The sequence below is a fragment of the Channa argus genome, chromosome 7, assembly GCF_033026475.1.
Source record: "Channa argus isolate prfri chromosome 7, Channa argus male v1.0, whole genome shotgun sequence".
NCBI classification, from domain to species: domain Eukaryota; kingdom Metazoa; phylum Chordata; class Actinopteri; order Anabantiformes; family Channidae; genus Channa; species Channa argus.
The window spans coordinates 14,857,952-14,875,954 of NC_090203.1; the positions used below are offsets into that span (position 1 = coordinate 14,857,952).

General features: G+C 40.8%; 3 protein-coding genes across 6 annotated transcripts in view; 2 read left to right on the forward strand and 1 right to left on the reverse strand.

Annotated features, from left to right (window-relative positions):
• The window catches only part of znf1035 (zinc finger protein 1035), a 37,983-nt gene extending 34,114 nt beyond the window's left edge, over window positions 1-3,869 (forward strand). For both annotated transcript variants that reach the window (XM_067509262.1, XM_067509261.1), the window contains exon 2: window positions 442-3,869. In XM_067509262.1, coding sequence (XP_067365363.1) covers window positions 489-3,512 — 3,024 coding nt within the window. In that variant the 5' untranslated portion in view covers window positions 442-488 and the 3' untranslated portion in view covers window positions 3,513-3,869. The remainder of the gene's footprint in view (window positions 1-441) is intronic.
• Window positions 3,870-4,911: 1,042 nt separating this feature from the next.
• On the forward strand, window positions 4,912-13,838 carry si:dkeyp-84f3.9 (zinc finger protein 841). Of its 3 annotated transcripts, XM_067510756.1 has the most exons (4): window positions 4,912-5,109; window positions 5,562-8,934; window positions 9,785-9,910; window positions 10,110-11,078. In XM_067510756.1, the coding sequence occupies exon 2, from the start codon at window positions 5,605-5,607 to the stop codon at window positions 7,189-7,191; it is 1,587 nt and encodes a 528-aa protein (XP_067366857.1). In that variant the 5' UTR covers window positions 4,912-5,109; window positions 5,562-5,604; the 3' UTR covers window positions 7,192-8,934; window positions 9,785-9,910; window positions 10,110-11,078. The 3 variants fall into 3 exon arrangements, with proteins under 3 accessions (XP_067366857.1, XP_067366855.1, XP_067366856.1); XM_067510754.1 differs by lacking the exon at window positions 5,562-8,934 and having other exon boundaries at window positions 4,914-5,109; window positions 10,110-13,838; XM_067510755.1 differs by lacking the exon at window positions 4,912-5,109 and having other exon boundaries at window positions 8,650-8,934; window positions 10,110-13,838.
• A 2,205-nt stretch (window positions 13,839-16,043) lies between these two features.
• On the reverse strand, window positions 16,044-17,426 carry LOC137130506 (trypsin-3). The gene is made up of 5 exons (XM_067510757.1): window positions 17,286-17,426; window positions 16,986-17,148; window positions 16,631-16,884; window positions 16,405-16,541; window positions 16,044-16,320 (listed from the first exon to the last, which is right to left on the reverse strand). The coding sequence occupies exons 1-5, from the start codon at window positions 17,323-17,325 to the stop codon at window positions 16,171-16,173; spliced, it is 744 nt and encodes a 247-aa protein (XP_067366858.1). The 5' UTR covers window positions 17,326-17,426; the 3' UTR covers window positions 16,044-16,170.
• Window positions 17,427-18,003: the final 577 nt, after the last annotated feature.

An 18,003-nucleotide genomic window follows, 5' to 3' on the forward strand; every position in this document is an offset into this window, starting at 1 on the left:
TTGGAAACCAGGACATCTGTAGGGTTTAATGTGGAATTAAACATGGGAGAACATGAAAGCAAAGGCAGCATTGACTGATCAATGCCTTTCTGCTATATTGCTTGTTGGTTTAAATTTTGGGCATTTATGTTGCATTGTTCAAGTTGAGCTGTGTTGGATGATACCTCGCCTTTTTGTAATGTCTCATTGTACAAATTTCTTTGCCTGTTATTTACTTGCAAACATTTTTTTTCTGCAAAGAAGACAACTTAGTTTTCTTGTGCCTTTATTAATTTCCACTTTTGGAACAAGTTTGTATATTAATCAGTGAAATTATTGTGAAAAGATTTTGAAATGTACATAAGTGCTATTAGAACAGAAAGATTAAATCAAATTTATCTTTAAATGTGTGAATAATATGAAGAGTGTGTGTTTAATACCATTGTGTGCGTTGTGTTACAGGAAACTGCCTTGCTTGACCAAAACACCAGGATTGCCTTGTGGCTGCCATGATGCTTGGGCTGCAGGGAAATGCTTCGTCCTCCAAAGTGTATCGTTGTGTGGCATGTTCAGCTACTTTCACCGGGCTGGCATCATTGCTAGTACATCAGGCAACTCATGCTAGTGCGCTCTCCAAGGCCTCTGCCCCTCCTCCGCAGCCTAACATTAGCCCACACGAAACACTGTTTGCAACCACAGATGCATCCACTGCGCACTCCAGACCACCATCAGTCTTGCCTGATAGCCCGTCGTCTTCTTTTTATATCTGTGATTGTGGAGAAGAATTTCAGGACTTCAACCTTATGCTGGAGCACAAGCGTTCACATGTCTCTCAAGTACAGCTCCTGCAGCCTCTGAATCATAATATTGTCATCTCTAGTGGAGCAGGTTGTGATAAAATGTTTCCTACCCAGCAATTATCACTGAGTCCAATGGCAAACCAGCCAAAAATGGTCCTTAGTTGTCCCTCTATCTCAAAGTCCCCACTTGTTGAACTACCCACATTAACAGACCGTAAAGCAGATGCTGGCTGCGAGGATGACACTTCCATAGTAACAACTCGAGGCCAGTGTACACCATCTAAAAATGACAGTAATATCAAATGTGACAAAATTTCAGCCAAAGCAGAGCAAGGGAAGGAGACCTTAGACAACATGCATTCCCAGGACACAACAAATTGTCTTCTCAGCAGTGAAAAGACTGAGAATTTGCCCAAAAATAATGCCCTAATGAAACTGTTGGCATCAGCGTACATGAAACGCTTTCCACCTCCAAAGGCTCAGACTCAGAGTGATAACACCGTTACTCCTAAACAAGAAGTTGTCCCTGTTGATATAACAACGGGAGCAAAAACAGAGGTGTCTCCAATCAATGATCTTTCTATTGCACAGTTGAGGCGCTTGCTTTCAAAACCTGGTATAAAGACAAAAGCTCCTCCTATTAGCAGAATTCTTGAGTCTAGTAAGAAGAGAGTTGTCTCTCTGACTAAGACTTTGTCACCAGTTGTGGTTCTTGAAACACGTCAAAAGCTAATGGATCCTGTGGGTAATGGCTCATATGGGCGATATCAATGTGGCCGCTGTCGTAGAGTCTTTCAAAATTTGGACAGATTGACAGAGCATCATTTCTTGCACAAAAAGGAAAGAATTAAATGTTGCCGTCGCTGCAAACAGCTGATAATTGGGCGTCTACCTTTACCTGACAATCATGTATGCCCTCAATTGGGAAACAGGGCCAAACAGCCATCAAGCTCATTTAAACACAAGTTGCCATTTTCCCAAAAAATAGTGCCATTCCATAGCCTTGGCAATACCAAAAAAGTTTTCTTTTGTCCGCTGTGTAAACACAGCTATGCACGGAGGTGGAACCTCAAAATGCACAAGTGTCAAGGCCCAAGGTCTGCCTTCTCTCTACAAGCACATAACCCCATTCAGAAAATGCTAGTACTGAGATCAGACAGTAAAACCAAAACCGATGCAGAGGATAAAGCTGCATCTCAAAGTGCCAAGAGCATTGCTGTGGGCACTGAAGTTACTGGTCGTATTAAAGTAGAAGTGACCTCTCTAAATTCAGAACAATCTACCATTTCACAGTTGGCCTGGACTCATCCAGCAAAAAGCTTCTCGCCATTCTACACCAAATCTTCAGTGCCAGAGCAGCATAAGGATGCCTCTCTGAGTGGGGTTTCGCTGCAAAAGGAAGAAGAAAGCAGCCTGGTTGCAGCAGATGTTGATAATGAAAACAGTAATGAAGGGCAGTGGACAATGCCCTTGGATGATGAAATGGAGATGCTTAACACTATAGAGAAAACAGGTGATGATAGAGAGGTGAAGTCTGTGTCAGTTGAACATGCAGAAATTGCTCCCCCTGGCCTGCGCTATTTTGTCAGAGATGGTGTAAAACGATATCCTTGCAACAGGTGTCAGAAAACCTACAGTCGACCATCTACATTAAGGCGGCACCTACGGCTGTGTGGGTTCAGGCCTCGTGGACCTGTAACCGCAGCAATAAGTAATAGTCAGAGTGTCATTCCACTAAATGCAAACAATATGAAACCTATGTTTGCTTGTTTTGTCTGCGGGAAAACTTTTAACCGCAAGGATAACATGATGGTTCACAGAAAGAGGTGTCAGTTGCAGCGAACAATGGCAGATGGCGACAGAGGGACTGTGCAGCAGGGTTTGACAGGCAACACAACAGACAGTCAAACACAGGAAGATGAAGGAGGCAAATGGGGAATTATGTCATTGCCCTCTGTACTTCCGAGGAGGGTGACATGTGAGTGTGGAGTTGGGTTCACATCTCCAAGGCTTCTCCTGGAACATCTGCAGAAGCATGCACAGGAATCATACACATGTCCAACTTGTGGAGAGACTGTTAGTTCCTGGGCAGACTATGAGGTTCATCTGCAGATCCATATGCATCCTCATCACCAGTTACTGAAGGGACTACAACCCCAGCGATCACAACCTCTTCTACTGCGATTTCAGCAGCAGCCAGCTCAGCAGCAGCCAGCTCAGCAGCAGCCAGCTCACGCAGAGGCACATCACCTTCCACCGAAGCCGCCATGTCCAGAGCAGCTTCCAAATCCTACAAAAAAGCAGCAGCGAATTGTATGCACGCGATGTGGTAACACGTTTGCCACTCGCTGTTCTCTTCGAAAACACATAACCTGGAATCGATGCAAAGGTGTACGAGTTACAAATCCACCCACAAATCCTCCAAAAACCTATCGCTGTTCCCACTGCAACTCCAACTTCCCGAACACTATCAGCCTTCTATTTCACCAGAGGAGTGGGGCTTGCAAGCCTGCCATCAAGCCTGTACGTTGCCCTGTTTGTCTTCGTTGGTTTGGCACTGTGGACGGTTTGCAGAAGCACTTGCTTACACACAAACAGTCTGAGTCCTATCGTTGTGATGTCTGTCAGGGTACTTACCCAAACCTTAAATCGCTCAAAAACCATCGCAGAAGGATTCATCGTATTTTAGTTGGAGGCACTAAGCCATTATCTCAAGAACAGCTGACTTCTTAATAACACTGAAAGATGTCTGATGTTGGAATGGTGCTGTGAGAATAGAGCGCGTTTTATTATAGTCTGCTCTTTCCATATTTGCCAGTAGTACTTTTTATTTTATTTTATTTTTTACTTTCCAGGAGTCATTTCAAGATTGTATAGCTACATACGGTGATTTTTTTTTTTTTAAGTAATTCTTAAGAGTGTGTCATAGCTTGCCACTGTAAAAACAAAAGCCTAATCCCTATATTACAAACTCCTTGTCATGTTAATGTTTCCAAGTATTTGGTAATCAAACTTTTATCACAGAAGTTGTGGTGTATCTTGGTGTTGTTCCTGGTGTTAATAAACATACTAGTATGCAAAACGTGTTACGTTGTTTTGTGTGATATGGTCGGATGATCTGGTTCATTTTGGAGGCTTCAGAGTAAAAGGTGCAACATCATGGTTTACCATACTTTTTATACTGTTATTTTAAAATCTGCCAATTGTTACAATTGCCATGTTTTTTTTTTTATTTAGACTTGATTGATGATTAACTGAAAGTGTTTTATATCTGACTATTTTGTGTGGGGTTTTATTAATCAAACTAAGGCACACTGGGTAATTCTTTATCCTGCTTTTTAAGTCAATGTTTTGCAGTAGTATAAATGTTTCAACAAGCAAATAGAATTGTCAGTGTGAGAAAACTAATACTATACAAACATAACATACATTTTTTTTAATTCTGTTAGGTTTGTTAAAAGTGTATTTAAAGCACTTTTCTTTAGTAATAATAATAAGGGGGTATGCAAACTTAAGATATCAGATATTGTCTACATAGGCAGCATTAATAAGCAATGTTGCTCGTTATCCAGAGGTTTGGTAAATGGCTGATGAAGAGCTGAGCCTTGTATTGACAGTCACTGCTTAAATATGTAGGTCTGCAGTGGTAAAGATAAAGTAGGTTATACAAAAACCCAGAACAGAGAAAAACTGCACAGGCTGGGATGGAAGTGTATGGATACAGTTGTTTAGCACCTTCTAAATGTAGACAAATGTTTTGCAATACTCTGTCAAAGTAGTCAAGGTTTAATCAGTTTGCTGTTCAGCGGCTTTCATCTGTGTTATAGTCCTCATCTGCAAGTGATTTGAGACTGTTTTGACTGACTGTTTCCACAGACGAGAAAACCTCGTTCAAATTTAAAGTTAACACTGGACCTGTCCCTGTGAACTGTGTCAAAAGCAAATAAGTAGAACCTGGCTCCTGTTTGTCCGGTTCTTGTTAAACTTTTAGACTCTATGCTAATAACCATGTTTTTGTATGTTTCTGTCAGGAAACTACTCCTAATTAGCCACGTAATAACGCGGGAGGTAAATGCAGACCTCCAGTCGGCAGGTGTCGTTAAAACGAAGCAAAACCTGCACGCAGGAGGTGCCATACGTAGAGGAAGAGAGGATTCCCTCTTGTTTTTGGTATGGTTAACGGGCTATTTGCGAGATGTTAGTGCTAAATACCGGCAAGTCAGCCCGCTAGTGCGTGTCTATTAAAACTGGATTCGACGAGCTGTTTGTGGTTTGTTGCATGGGGCATTTCAGAGCACGGACCTGGCGATACCTCGATTTTCACATGAAAGTAAGCTAACGTGATTGCTTATGAGATGTGTAGTTGGGGCCAACGTTAGCATGTGGGCATGTAGCATAGCAAAGCATCCACGCATCCAACAAAATAATGTAACAAATCATAAAATTGAAGTGGGTATATACTATTTCAAGTGTTGGGCTGTAACTCAGAAATCTTGTAGAATAAATATACCATCACATTATTTTGGTTGGGCGATTGCACAGTATCTATGTCACAACCTGTGTTGTAAATTAAAGCTAAATGCTGAAATGGGAGACTTACCGTGATTTATACACAAATTAAAGCAGCCTCATACTAGCTTAGGTTCCCGTAAGCAACTAAGCTAACTATTTTTAGCTTCTTAAAGCATGATGGTGACCACTGTTAAATAAGGTATGACTGAAATAAATATACAGACACTTCACTTATATTCTGTTAACCCAAAAATGTTCCGCAATCAACAGGAGAGGAGCTCTAGAGAGCTCATCATCAAGAGTGAACACACCCATGCCTAGTGTAAGAATGGAGAGAGCAACGCAACCCCTCCCAAAGGCTCTGGATGATGATTCAGGAAAAGAACTGATTTATGCTGCCCAGTTTTGTTTCAGCTGCGAGCAAATATTTGCAGATCGTCAATCCTTGGAGGAACATGTGTGTTCTGCTGCAAGTTACATCTGCTCCTGTGGAACTGAGTTTGCTGAATACAAAGACATGCAGAAACACAGCACTACTCATGAACCCGGGCACCAAGTGCTTGATCATGAAACAATAAGGAAACGCAGAATTGAGAAGTGCATAGAAGAGGAGAGGCAGCTGAAAAGATTACAGACGGGTGAGGTTGTCTGGAAGATACACAAGTTGAACAGTGTCCCATCCGATTCTTTGCCAGTGAAGCCTAAGCTGCAAGCACCCATTACATTAAGTCATATGCCAAAAGTTCCTGTGCAGTCTGCCCGAATTTCAAAAGTGCCTGAGTTGTACCCCTCTCTGTCACAAGCATCTTCCCTACCACATCCTGTAATTTCTGGAACAGATATGAAGAATATTTTTGAAGATGTAGGTGCACCAACAGTGGATCTTTGGACACTTTACCACCCAGTTGTGTTATTGCAAACAATGCACAAGTTTAACAAGAAGAAGCCATATTCTTGTGGTAAATGTGGGCAATGTTTTCTAACGAAAACATCTCTAATTTCCCACTATAGCTTCCACGTCACAGATAAGATTTCTGGTTGTATCGGATGTGGGCTGCTGCTATCCAGCAAGAAAGTAGTGCCTCGCTTCCATGTGTGTAACTCGCCTAGCAATGCTACCAAATTCAGATTCATTACTGCTAGTCCACTGAGTTACACGAGGCAAAATGAAGCCAGTACAGTAAGGAGTCAGGACCAGGGTGCTTTGGGGCCTCAGCCCACAACATCTCTACAGTTGAAAAGCCATATTTCCATTGCAGCCAGTAACGGCAGTCAGACACCTTCGATCACTTCCACCCTGCCCTTGAAATATGAGAAAATTCGAACATACAGTAAAAACAAAGGCCGGTCTCATGGCCCTTCATTTCTGCCTTCAAAGACTCAAAATTCCAGTGCATCTAAGCTTCATGTTAATGCTAATGTGTTGAGTCAAAATCTTGCAGCATCTGTTAATAGCAGACAGGCCCTTTCTGTCACCCCCTCTGGGCACTCGATGTCATCCACAAACTCTCTATTGAGCAACCCTACACAGATATCCTCAGCAAAAAATGGATACACATGTCGAGTCTGTCGATTTCCTTTTGAAACTACTCAGCTCCTTCAGAGGCACAAGTGTTCCAAAGCACAGGAGTTTATGGCACAGAATGTCCGAGGTGGCAGGAATTGCAAAATAAAAAGAGTGACCCCAGTGGCCAGTTCAATTCCTGCTCATATGAATGGTGAAAGAAAGCTTGGCGTGACCGCATTTGGTAATGTAAAGAAAAAACAACTTCTGGCCGTCACTCTGAACAAAGAGCACAGGGTTGATATGGATGATGACTGTTACATTGTTGAAAGTAGGCCAGATAAACCTGCTGAGATGATTTACCAAGTAACATCTTCTGTTCCTATTAAAACATGACAGAATTTGAGCATACATCAAGTTTCCATGTCAAGTTTTAATTTGGTTATGGACCGAATGCATAAAGATGGCAGTCTCCTGGTTGAAGAGCCGCTACTTATTTAGGCCGATTCTGCAAGCGGAACAGTGGGGGCCTGGTGGCTCAGTGGACCCACCCAGGGACCAAGGGTCACCTTGTTGCCAGTTCCAAGCTCGAACAAAATGGGAGGGTTGCAGCAGGAAGGGCATCTAGTGTAAAAACTCATGCCAAATCAACACTAGAAAAACATTCTGCTGTGTCCAACCCTGAAGCAACGAGCCGAAAGCAGTTGATCTTTGACTCCAAGCAGAACAATGCTCAAACTGTTGTAAAAGTTATGCCAGTGTAGCTAAATGGTCAAAACAAACAAATCTTAATTATCTTTTGTCAGGACAGAAAACACCCCGATATTTGCTCTAGTCTAAAAAGTCTGAAGTGTGGGCTCACTGGGTTGGTTAGATAAGTTGTAAATGAATAATTATCAAAAATGTACATGGTTTGCCCATACTTAGTGGGAAAACAGCTACTATATTAGATTTAAATTTTTTTTTTTAAATATCTTTTAGTATGGTCAGAGTATGTTGTAAAACCTAGGTATCGCACCTCAATACCTTGTATGTTCTTTACCAGCTTTGTGAGAGTTCCATATGTACAGTATATGTTGTAATAAACTATATTTTCAAACTGTATTTATGGAATAAAGCATCACTAAGGTTAATCGCATGATACATTGAAATACTTAAATGAAATATCAGTTCATTGTACTGATATAGTACAGTAAATGTGTTGAATTGAAGTTTCATTGTAAGAAGTCAAATACAATATTACAATGAAGATATTAGAAGATTAGATATGTAAAAAACGTTTGGCAATAATACCATTGTGGAAGTAAATAGTGGAGTATTTGAATTGGTGGAAGAAAAATAACACTGAAATTATAAGTTTGTTGGAATCTAGTGATAACTATCATAAATATTTGTTGCCTCGTTGATTTTTTTTTTTTTTTTAATTCATCTTGATTCTCAACCACAGATTGAGTAGTTTCCAGAAGAGGGGGCCGTTATAAACCAAACGTGAAGCGATGCTGTGTGTCCATTAATGATGATGTAAATAGTCATGGCTAATCTCCAAGTACATGGATGAGGCATTCGCGTGCTGTTTGTGTATTTGTAATGTACTAATTATATTGGCGAATCGGTTGGTAATCATCTTGGGTTTAATAAGATGCAATGTGCTTGATGTTTTAAGAAAGGACACTGACTTAATTCGCAACCAAAACTAGCAGCTCATCAGTGGTGGGTAGTCTACCTGCCAACAAACGACATCGGGTTTTCCAGCATTCACTCTCTCTGTTCAAAATTTCACGTTTCATCATAAATAGATTGGTGTTGTCCATCCCACATTCTTCGTTATACTGCAGAAGAAGCCACCGTTCGGAAATTTCCTACAGTTCGTGAAGTAACCCTTCTGTGCGCTCGGTGTGATTGACACTTTTCGTGGTGCTTTGTGCATGGATACCGAGCGGCTCACTGCTGCAAACTGCTCAGAAAAGAAGAGAGAGGCAGGTCCACATGAACATCTCAGCTTCCCGATTAATACACGCCTGTAAAAAAAGTCTGTAAAAACGACAGAGCATATGCTGGTTTGGAGCTAGCCAGTGCTAGCTTGTTGAGCAGCGGTCAGTGCATGGCTACGCAGAGACCAGTCTTGACTCTCCCACGCAGGCAAGCAGATCGTGTTTACTACCACCCATCGTATTTCATGACCACAGTTGATATGCGTAGGCGCTATGAGCTTTAAAGAAAGGCAGTGCAGCTGATACTGTATTTAGCAACAATACCCATGTGGCCTGTAATGTTAGTGATCCGGGGCTAGCCATCTGGCCTACCAAAAAGATAACGCCTACATTGTTGGCTATGCTGTTGGTAGCTTTTCATGAAAACCGATAGCGGGATGCGGACGCTGCCGGTTCGGTCTCATGTGTGAAGTGACCCACTGTGGCCTGCCTGAGTTCTGTTACGTTTGTGTGTGAGCATTGATATTGAAAAAATATTTGCTCTTGTTTTTGAGTCAGAGACCGAACATTAGTTTAAATGTGTGCGCAGTGGCGATGAAAGGGAGGCTGTCACCGTCCATCCACAAATAATAGGGATTTGTTTTTATTAAGTATAATTTATTTATTCGCGTATTTGCACTAACGTTACACATCTACTGCCTTTTTAAATGGCAACAAATTATTTCAATCCCTCGAATAGCAAAGACCTCTACAAAAAGTTGTAACTTGTGCTCTGTGCTGAACAATAATGGAAAAAGTTCACTCAAGTAAAGTTTGAAGCGTTGCGATCTGAAACTTCTGCAGGGAGATTTTTACTGAAGGGAACATGTTATCAGAAAAATGCCATTTTGCAGAATAGCTTCTTTTATAGTGTGTTGTTTTTTTGTTTTTGTTTGTTTTTACAGTTTTATCTTTATTTTTACTGGGGTATATATGAGTGAATCATATTCATTAAAAAAATAACAATTTTGCCACTGTTTGTATCAGTTACAACCTCCTTGTCATTGTTTAATTCGCAGACTCTTGTCATGGGGAGTAAAATGTCCTTCAGCAGAAGAAGCAATGACCAAAATACAGTCTCTGAATTAAGCTCTGTGACAACTCATCCTTGCAATCCCATCCATGGTCCTTCAGACTGCAAGCAGGTAGCTAGTGATACATTTAGACATGTCACTTCAAAAGATATGCTGCCTGTTATAACATAAATTCTGTTGACTTTTTGACAGTGCATTTAATTTTAATATTATGTTGCTTATGTCCTATATGCATAGTGATCAAATTGGGAATGTGGCTGTATATTTGTATTTTACTAGTAATAAAAAATTTTTTTTATTCATTCCACAGATACCTGAAGATAACATATGCAGTGAAGAGGACCTGGACTTTAGGTGGAAAGAAAAAATGAAAGCAACACAACTGACTGAAACTGCCACTGAATCCCGCCCATTAGGGTCCTTGGAGTCTGATCATTGTGTCAACTCTGAGACAGGCAAAGCAAATATTCAACAGAGTGAACACAGTTCTTCACAGCAAGGGATGGAAGCAGAGCATCAAAAAACACCTGTGAGTGTGTGCAGCTCTACTACAGACACTCAGGGACAACCTGCAGAGGTCCGCAGGAAACGCGGTCGCCCTTGTAAAAGAAAACCACTGTCAACTGAAGGCAAAACAAATCCAAATACTGCTGGTCTTGATGCAGTTCAACATGAGGGGATCAGCACAACAATATCTTTGCCATCTTGTTTGCAAGACCACAAGAGTGATGATGTACCCAACACTATAGGGGTACATTTAATTGATAACTCTGATTCTAAAATTGGCTCTAATGGCGAAGCAGAAGGTGGTGGTCATTTGATGCCAAAAAGAAAAAGGGGAAGGCCAAGAAAAACAGACAACCCAGCCTTTAAGAACATGGCTGTTAAGCCTGCTGCTGTCAGTGCTGCTGTTGCTTTTCCTCATGCTAATAATGTTAGCGGCCCTGCACGGAGACTGAGGAGTAGAGGAGAGCAGCAACCATCAACAGTAGATGGAAAGACTGAATCTAAAAGTAATAAAGTGCCCAAACAAACAGAATTAATCGATACAGAAAGAAGTACTCCAGCTAATGTTCAAGCTGTTAAAAGAAGAAGGCCTAAGCTGTCTGATCAGCAAGTTCCAAATAAAGTGTCCAGACTGGATGATTCCCAGGAGGCCTCATTAGTGTTGAGCAATGACACAGACTGTGAGGAGAGAGCAGTGACAGATAAGCAGGTGGAACTGAACACTGACAAACAAGAGACTGATACAGATGGAAAGCAAGGTCAAATTGCTCCACAGCCTGGGGAGGAAAAAGAGCAAAAGGAAATTAGGGAATGTTCTTTACCACAAAGAATATTGCATTCCCAGGCACCAGCTGAGCCTAAAGTTATTCCTTCTCAGGGTTTGACCAGTTTGAATAGAGTAAACCTTCCTCAATGTGATGATCTTCAAACAAAACAGTCAGTGGACACACATGGCAGCGAAGAGTCGCAATCAAAAAGCAGTCCTAACCATTCAAAAAATATCAACATCCTACAAAATACAGAGCCTCCTTGCACAGATGTTTTAAAGTCCTCTGAAGAAACACCTAAACCTGTTGGAAACACCCCTGCTGTTAAAACTGAAAATATGGAGATAGAGCTGGATGGTTTCAAGCCTGTGTCAAAGGCAAATAACCATAAATCCTTACAACCCAGTTCTAACACCACAGACAAATCTGGGGTCCCAGACACTAAGAAAATCTTTTTTAGGCGCAAGAGAGGCAGCAAGAGGAGGAGGAGAATAAGTAGTGTTGTGTTACATAGAGAGGAACCTATAGAAATTAATCAAGGCAGCATTGACACTCAACAAAAAGCAGACTGTGGTGATGTTGACAAGCAGGGCAGCACAAATGCCAACACAAGTGTCATCTGCACAAAGAAAGGAGGGAAAAAACTGTTAAAGTGTGGTTACTGTGCTCGTACATTTAAATTTCTGTCTCAGTTTCTTATCCATCAACGCATTCATACAGGAGAAAGACCTTTCAAATGTCCTGAATGTGGCAAAGGTTTTAGCAAAAACTCAAACTTAAATCTTCATCTAAAGACACATAGAAAGAACAACATATATCAAAAATGTCCATTTTGTAAGCTCAAATTCTCTTGCTCTGAGTATGCCTCTCACATGAAGTTGCATGCACATGAACTAGACCAGGTCTATGAGCACAACAAAGCTGAAAAACGAAACAGAGCAAACAACCAGGAAAAAGGTCAGGGACTTTATACACCAGTTTCTTCAGAAAAGAGAGAAAAAAAAGTGTGTCAATATTGTGATAAAACATTTCCTTTTCAGTCTGCCCTCATAAGACATGTGCGTGTCCACACAGGGGAGAAGCCTTATAAATGTGATATATGTGGCAAAGCTTTTGGTCAGGCATATTTCCTTCGTGTCCACGAGCTGACGCACTGGTCTGTGAAGCGCTACAACTGCACACGCTGTGAAAAATCATTCACACATTATAGCAATGCAAAAAATCACACATGTAGGCCTACGGGAAATGAAGATGAGTCAGAACCCAGTCGGCGTGTAAAGCCTTTACTAACGTACACATGCCACATCTGCAAGAATGTTTTTGACCATCTGCAGGAGTTCAACAGTCACATGAGAGACCACACTGGTGCAAAGCTTTATCGCTGCTTGTATTGTGATAAGCTCTTCGGTGTGCTGTCTGAATTTAATGCTCATCGCAGTGAGTGCAGAGGAGAGAAAAATGCATCTAACTCTACAATAACGGACAAAGGAACGATGTCTTTAATTCAGTACACAGTACCTGCTCTTAGGTGTTCATCAGGACAAAATTTAGCTTCTCTCACAACCACAAATTCTGAAACACTGAAAAAACAGTTGCAGAGTAGCCGCAAAAAACGCTTAGCTAACCTAAAGAAACCATTCCAGTCAAATGCTGCAGCAGCTCATCATCTCTCACACATAGTTTCAAAGTTAAACAATTTAGATAAAAGATCAGACCCCAGGAAATATCTGTGTCCGAGCTGTGGGCGCTTGTTCAGACACATGGGCAGACTCCGAGCCCACATGCTCACTCACGCCACAGGTCAAAGTTACACCTGCAGCTGTTGTGGTAAGACTCTTGAAAACTGGAGAAAACTGTGGCATCACCAGAGAATCCATCGACAGAGACGTGGACGCTTCATTTGTCCTCATTGTGGGCGAGGATTTCGTTTTGTGGAGCCTTACAAGAAACACATGAGCGAGCATCCAGAGTTCCAGTGGATTCCCATTAGGCCTAAAAGAGTGTTTCTGCCCTACCAGTGTGAACAGTGCAGATGCAGCTTCAAGACCCTAGACTTGTTGTTCAGTCACCAGCTCTGCCATTCCTCAATTGCAGACATGCACAGGGACTCTGGTTTCGATTTATCCATTGATGATCAGTCCAACAAGAAAATGTTATGTCCCCCCACGAACCATATATCACCATTACGTGAAGAACCTGAGGAAAGCATCTTTGCATTGTCCCCCTTATCCAAAAATCTAGACCCAGTTCCTCAAGAGTCACCTCTAGCACCCATGATTTCATTTGTCCAAAATCAAAGTGTTGGTTTGGCTAAAGCGGCCTTAGAACACTGCAGCACACATTTGATCCAAGATGTGGAATCCAGTCAGGGTAGAACAAAGAAAAATGCACTTGGAAAACCCATTACACCTTTGAGGACTGTGAAAAGACAAATGGCCCAAAAAAATAGCAAATCAAATGAAGGGTCAGATGTAGTAAGTTGTGTTGTGTGTGGTGATGCTTATCCTGCCATTTCAGACCTTTATCATCATTATCTGCAGCATGCTAGAGGTCAGTTGTAAAAGTAGCTGTGATGCCTCTGTATGTACATTAACTTTTTTACACAGTTTAACATGAGTCCAGCTGTCATAGAAATCATAGAAACATCTTCTGTTACACTTGTTAGGAACAAAGGTGATTTGGAAAGTTGTTACAAACATTTAATCAACCAATTCATCAGTTTCCAAACACTGAAGTTAATTAATTAAATTAATGTCCAAAATGAAGCACTTATTGTTTTCATGAAATTAATTAGTTAGGGCTCTTTCTGTACCTACTCTTAGTTATTGATCTTAGGCCAAGGTGGCCTGCAGCTCAGTGTTACAATGAAATGTACTTAAGTAACTGGAGTACTCGGAGAGAAATCAGCTTTCTTTCTCTTCCACCTCAGACTTATTTTGGGAGCCTGGCGCACATGTTTTAACTGTATAGTGACAGAAAATGCTGCTTTCTCACTTTTCTCTTTTTGTGCGAGTGTTCATGTTGCAGCAGAGCAACAGTGCAGTAGAAGAGAGAAAAAACAAGTGGAGAGAAGCAGCTGATCTACAACAGGAATTGTCTGAACGAGAAAGTGACTTATTTAGATGTCTGCAGGGCCCTTTGCGTTGGTTAAATTTTTTGTAAGACTTTAGACGGACTTTCTTTTATAAATGAGGTGCCATTACCCTGTTAATGATATTTCCTTTTTATTCAACCTTTCACTTAGCTGCGTGTTCCTGTCTGCAGACTTTTGTTACGCACATGCACAGTTGGAGAAAGCCGATAGAAACCTGGTTACGTGTATATGTGGCAAAGAAATCTGTGTTCTCTGGCAGCAATCTACATAGGGAAATTGGGTTTCCCTAATCACCTACCCCAGTTTTGGAAACCAGCTTTTCCATTTGCATGGCACTTAAGAAATCAGCTTTGTCAAGAAAGTCAACTATAAGCTACTTAACTCCATTTAAATGAGTGTCCCAGATGTTTTCAGCTTTAGGTGTAATAGTGCCTAACCAGGAAGACCCCTGGAAAGATATAATTGGTTATAAAATGAGAAAGAAAGAATCTATAATGATTTAGTAAAATACTATTTTAAGGTCTTTGTTGCATGTATCATCCTGCAATTTTTAATCACACTTTGGAACGTACACTGAACATTTAGCATGGGACAAATCCACCAACTGACAAAACTGTCGGGTCCACGCTGAATTGTTTCATAGACTTGTTATTGGTGTGAAAGCTTTGTTACTTGTTTGTTGTTACAAAATTACTTGTTTAAAACAGTAAATCAGCAGTATTCAAAGATAAATTGCTTTTGGTTTGTACCTTCAGAGGTCGCTACAGCAAAACACGTTCCGCATGTTGACGTGGCATGTTACACCGGATGCCCTTCCAGCCGCAGCCCTCCCGTTTTGTCCAGGCTCGGGACCAGCACCAGGGTCGCCCTTGGTGTCTGGGTGGGGCCACATCTAGAGGGGTCACAGCTGGTGGGGTGAGTTTCAAGCCCACTGCCTTCTGCATCCCAACCCAATGCTCTACCGCTGAGCCACCAGGCTCCCAACAGGAGTTTATGTATTAATTCATTATATTGTCCCTGAATAATACAAACAATTACATCAACAATAGCTGTACGGTTTAGTAAATGCTCACCTCATTGTGAAACATTCATTCAGTGTATGCCCACTGTGAATTTCAAATTATATCTAAACAATTAAAATTGTTACTCAAATGTATCAGCAGAAGGGGCTTTTCTGTTCATACAGGTATACAACTGCATTTTGTGTTGACATTATATTCTGCACATTTTGTCAGTGAACTTGCTCTTGTGGAATTTAAGTATAGTGGCTGAAATCGAGTTATGGTCTCTATTTTCTAGAAAAATGTGACACAAACATTCAGGACCTGCCATACTGACTAGGTTTTTTTGAAGATTCATTGCTGTTGAGTGCTTTTATTTTTTTTTGTATATAAATATATGCTATAGTTTGTCTTTCAACAATAAAGGTCATTTTCATATTTAATTGTTTTATCATCTTACGTTAAGACTTGTGCCTATACAAAATTAATTTTGCATTTATGATCATTTTTCTAGTGACGGTATGAAAGTTACTGCAAAACAATGTTGATACTGCATTTAATACTTGGTTCCAAAATGAATAATTTGAGGATAATGTTTAGTATTCTGTCAAGATATTTAAAAAATTGAGTGTTGACATTTCCTCATCCTACAGGACCTAAATGTAAAATAATCATACTTTTGATATAATTTTTGTTTATCTAGGAAAAGCCTTGGTTAATCCTATTGCAGACTTGGTTCATCCCATCTTTTCAAAACTTTTTATAGATCGCAGCTGCGCATATAAACTGTTCTATCATAATGATAATATACTTCGTAAACATGTTAGATAGGTCTCAATGCCAGGAGTTATGGGGAAAACAATGAAAAATAAATATAATGGAAAATAATTTTATTAGCTTAATATCTGAATGTGTACACGGTGACTTTTGGCTCCATTGTTGGTATTTTAAAGCCCATGGTGTAACACATGGGATCCACTGCCCATTTTGACAATCATCCATTTAGTTGGAGGACATGGTGTTGCGAATCCAGGTGTTGTAGTTGCAGACCTTGGTGTAGACTCCAGGCTTGTTCCTCTGGGCACAGCCATAACCCCAGGACACCACACCCTGCAACTGACCGCTGCACACCACAGGGCCACCAGAGTCACCCTGATAGGACACAGATAAAAAAGATGTGAGCTGACGGCTACTGAAGTTCTGTGTGTGAAGACATGACATGACTTTGTGTGGTACCTGGCAGGAGTCCTTTCCTCCCTCGAGGAATCCAGCACAGAACATGTTGGCGGTGATCTGTCCAGGGTAGGAGTTCTTGCAGCTGCTGTCACTCAGGATGGGGGCATCAAGACACATCAGACGATCAGGGTAGTTACCTAGAAAAGAAAAAGTTAAAATATGCAAAATTATTTACAATAAATATATTTACAAATGTTCTCTTTGTTTGCAGTGTTCTTCTACTGACTTGAAGAGCTGCTGGTGTTTCCCCATCCAGAGATCAGACAAGTGCTGCCTGCACTGGCACAGCTGGAGGGCAGGGACACGGTCTTTACGTAGCTGTTCAGGGTGGCAGGTTTGCTGAGCTTGATCAGCATGATGTCATTGTCCAAGTTGTAGCTGCTGTAGTTGGGATGACGGATGACCTTAGCAGAGCTGATGAACTGCTCTGTGCCCTCGTTGACAGCAATGTTGTGCTCACCAAGACGCACCTGGATGCGGCTGCAGAGAGAATTAAGTATGGCCGTTTGAACCATAGTTCACTATGAATGTTAACACAACTGTGGTGTCAGTTCAAATGAACATCGAATGTCTGTACTCACCTCTGGTAACAGTGAGCAGCAGACACCACCCAGGTGCTGGAGATCAGGGAGCCTCCACAGAAGTGGTAGCCAACGTTCAGAGAGACCTGGTAGGGCACAGAGTTCTTTCTGCACTCGTAGCCTCCAACAATCTTGTCGTCCTCATCCGCATAGGGAGCAGCAACTGAAATAAAGATCTTACTTTAATTCATGTCTTGCAGGAAAGCAGTGTTCAAAAATATCTTAAGTTACTGGTCACATAGGTGAATGTTTATACAAACAGTTTGCAAGAATTAAGGTCTGTTTGGTCGTCACACTCACATGCCACTGCGAACAGAGCCAGAAGAATGAAAACCTTCATGATGGTTTCAGTCTGAGTGTCGATGTCAGCTCAGCTGTACTGGAGGCCTTTTTAAACCCATCCTGTCTCTCTGCTCTCTGATCAGCTGAGGACACGTAGCCTAACTATTTTAATTATTTACCATTATCTTCCTGAGTCCAGTGTGTGAAAACGCATCTGGAAGACGTGAGGCCACGTGTATGATAATATATCATGTTCTTCCACTAACAAAATGAATATTGATACACACATCTTTAAATATACAATAAGAAGCTTGATTTCATATATTTAACAAAACAATACAATCAGTTATACTGTTACCTTCTGATTGTGTCATTCATGTTGTTACTTAAAGTATTTTTTACATTTGAAATATTAATTATTTTTTTAAGTCATAATTAACTGAAATAAATTTACCTTATTCATAGAGAAACTAATTTCACATAAGCTGTTTGTATCATATATTACATATACAATTAATTTCTGAACATTGATTAGTATCGATATAGAACATCTTAAAGAAAGATCATATCAACAAATATTGAACTTCCAAGTTGTTCCTTTGCTAAAAGGCTCTTTCAATAATATTGAATGGGACATGGGATACAACTGGAGAGACATTTGATTTCATATACACAAAAGTAATCAAAAATCATTTATACACAATAGTTGCCGTCAGTATTTTCCTCAGAATATGAT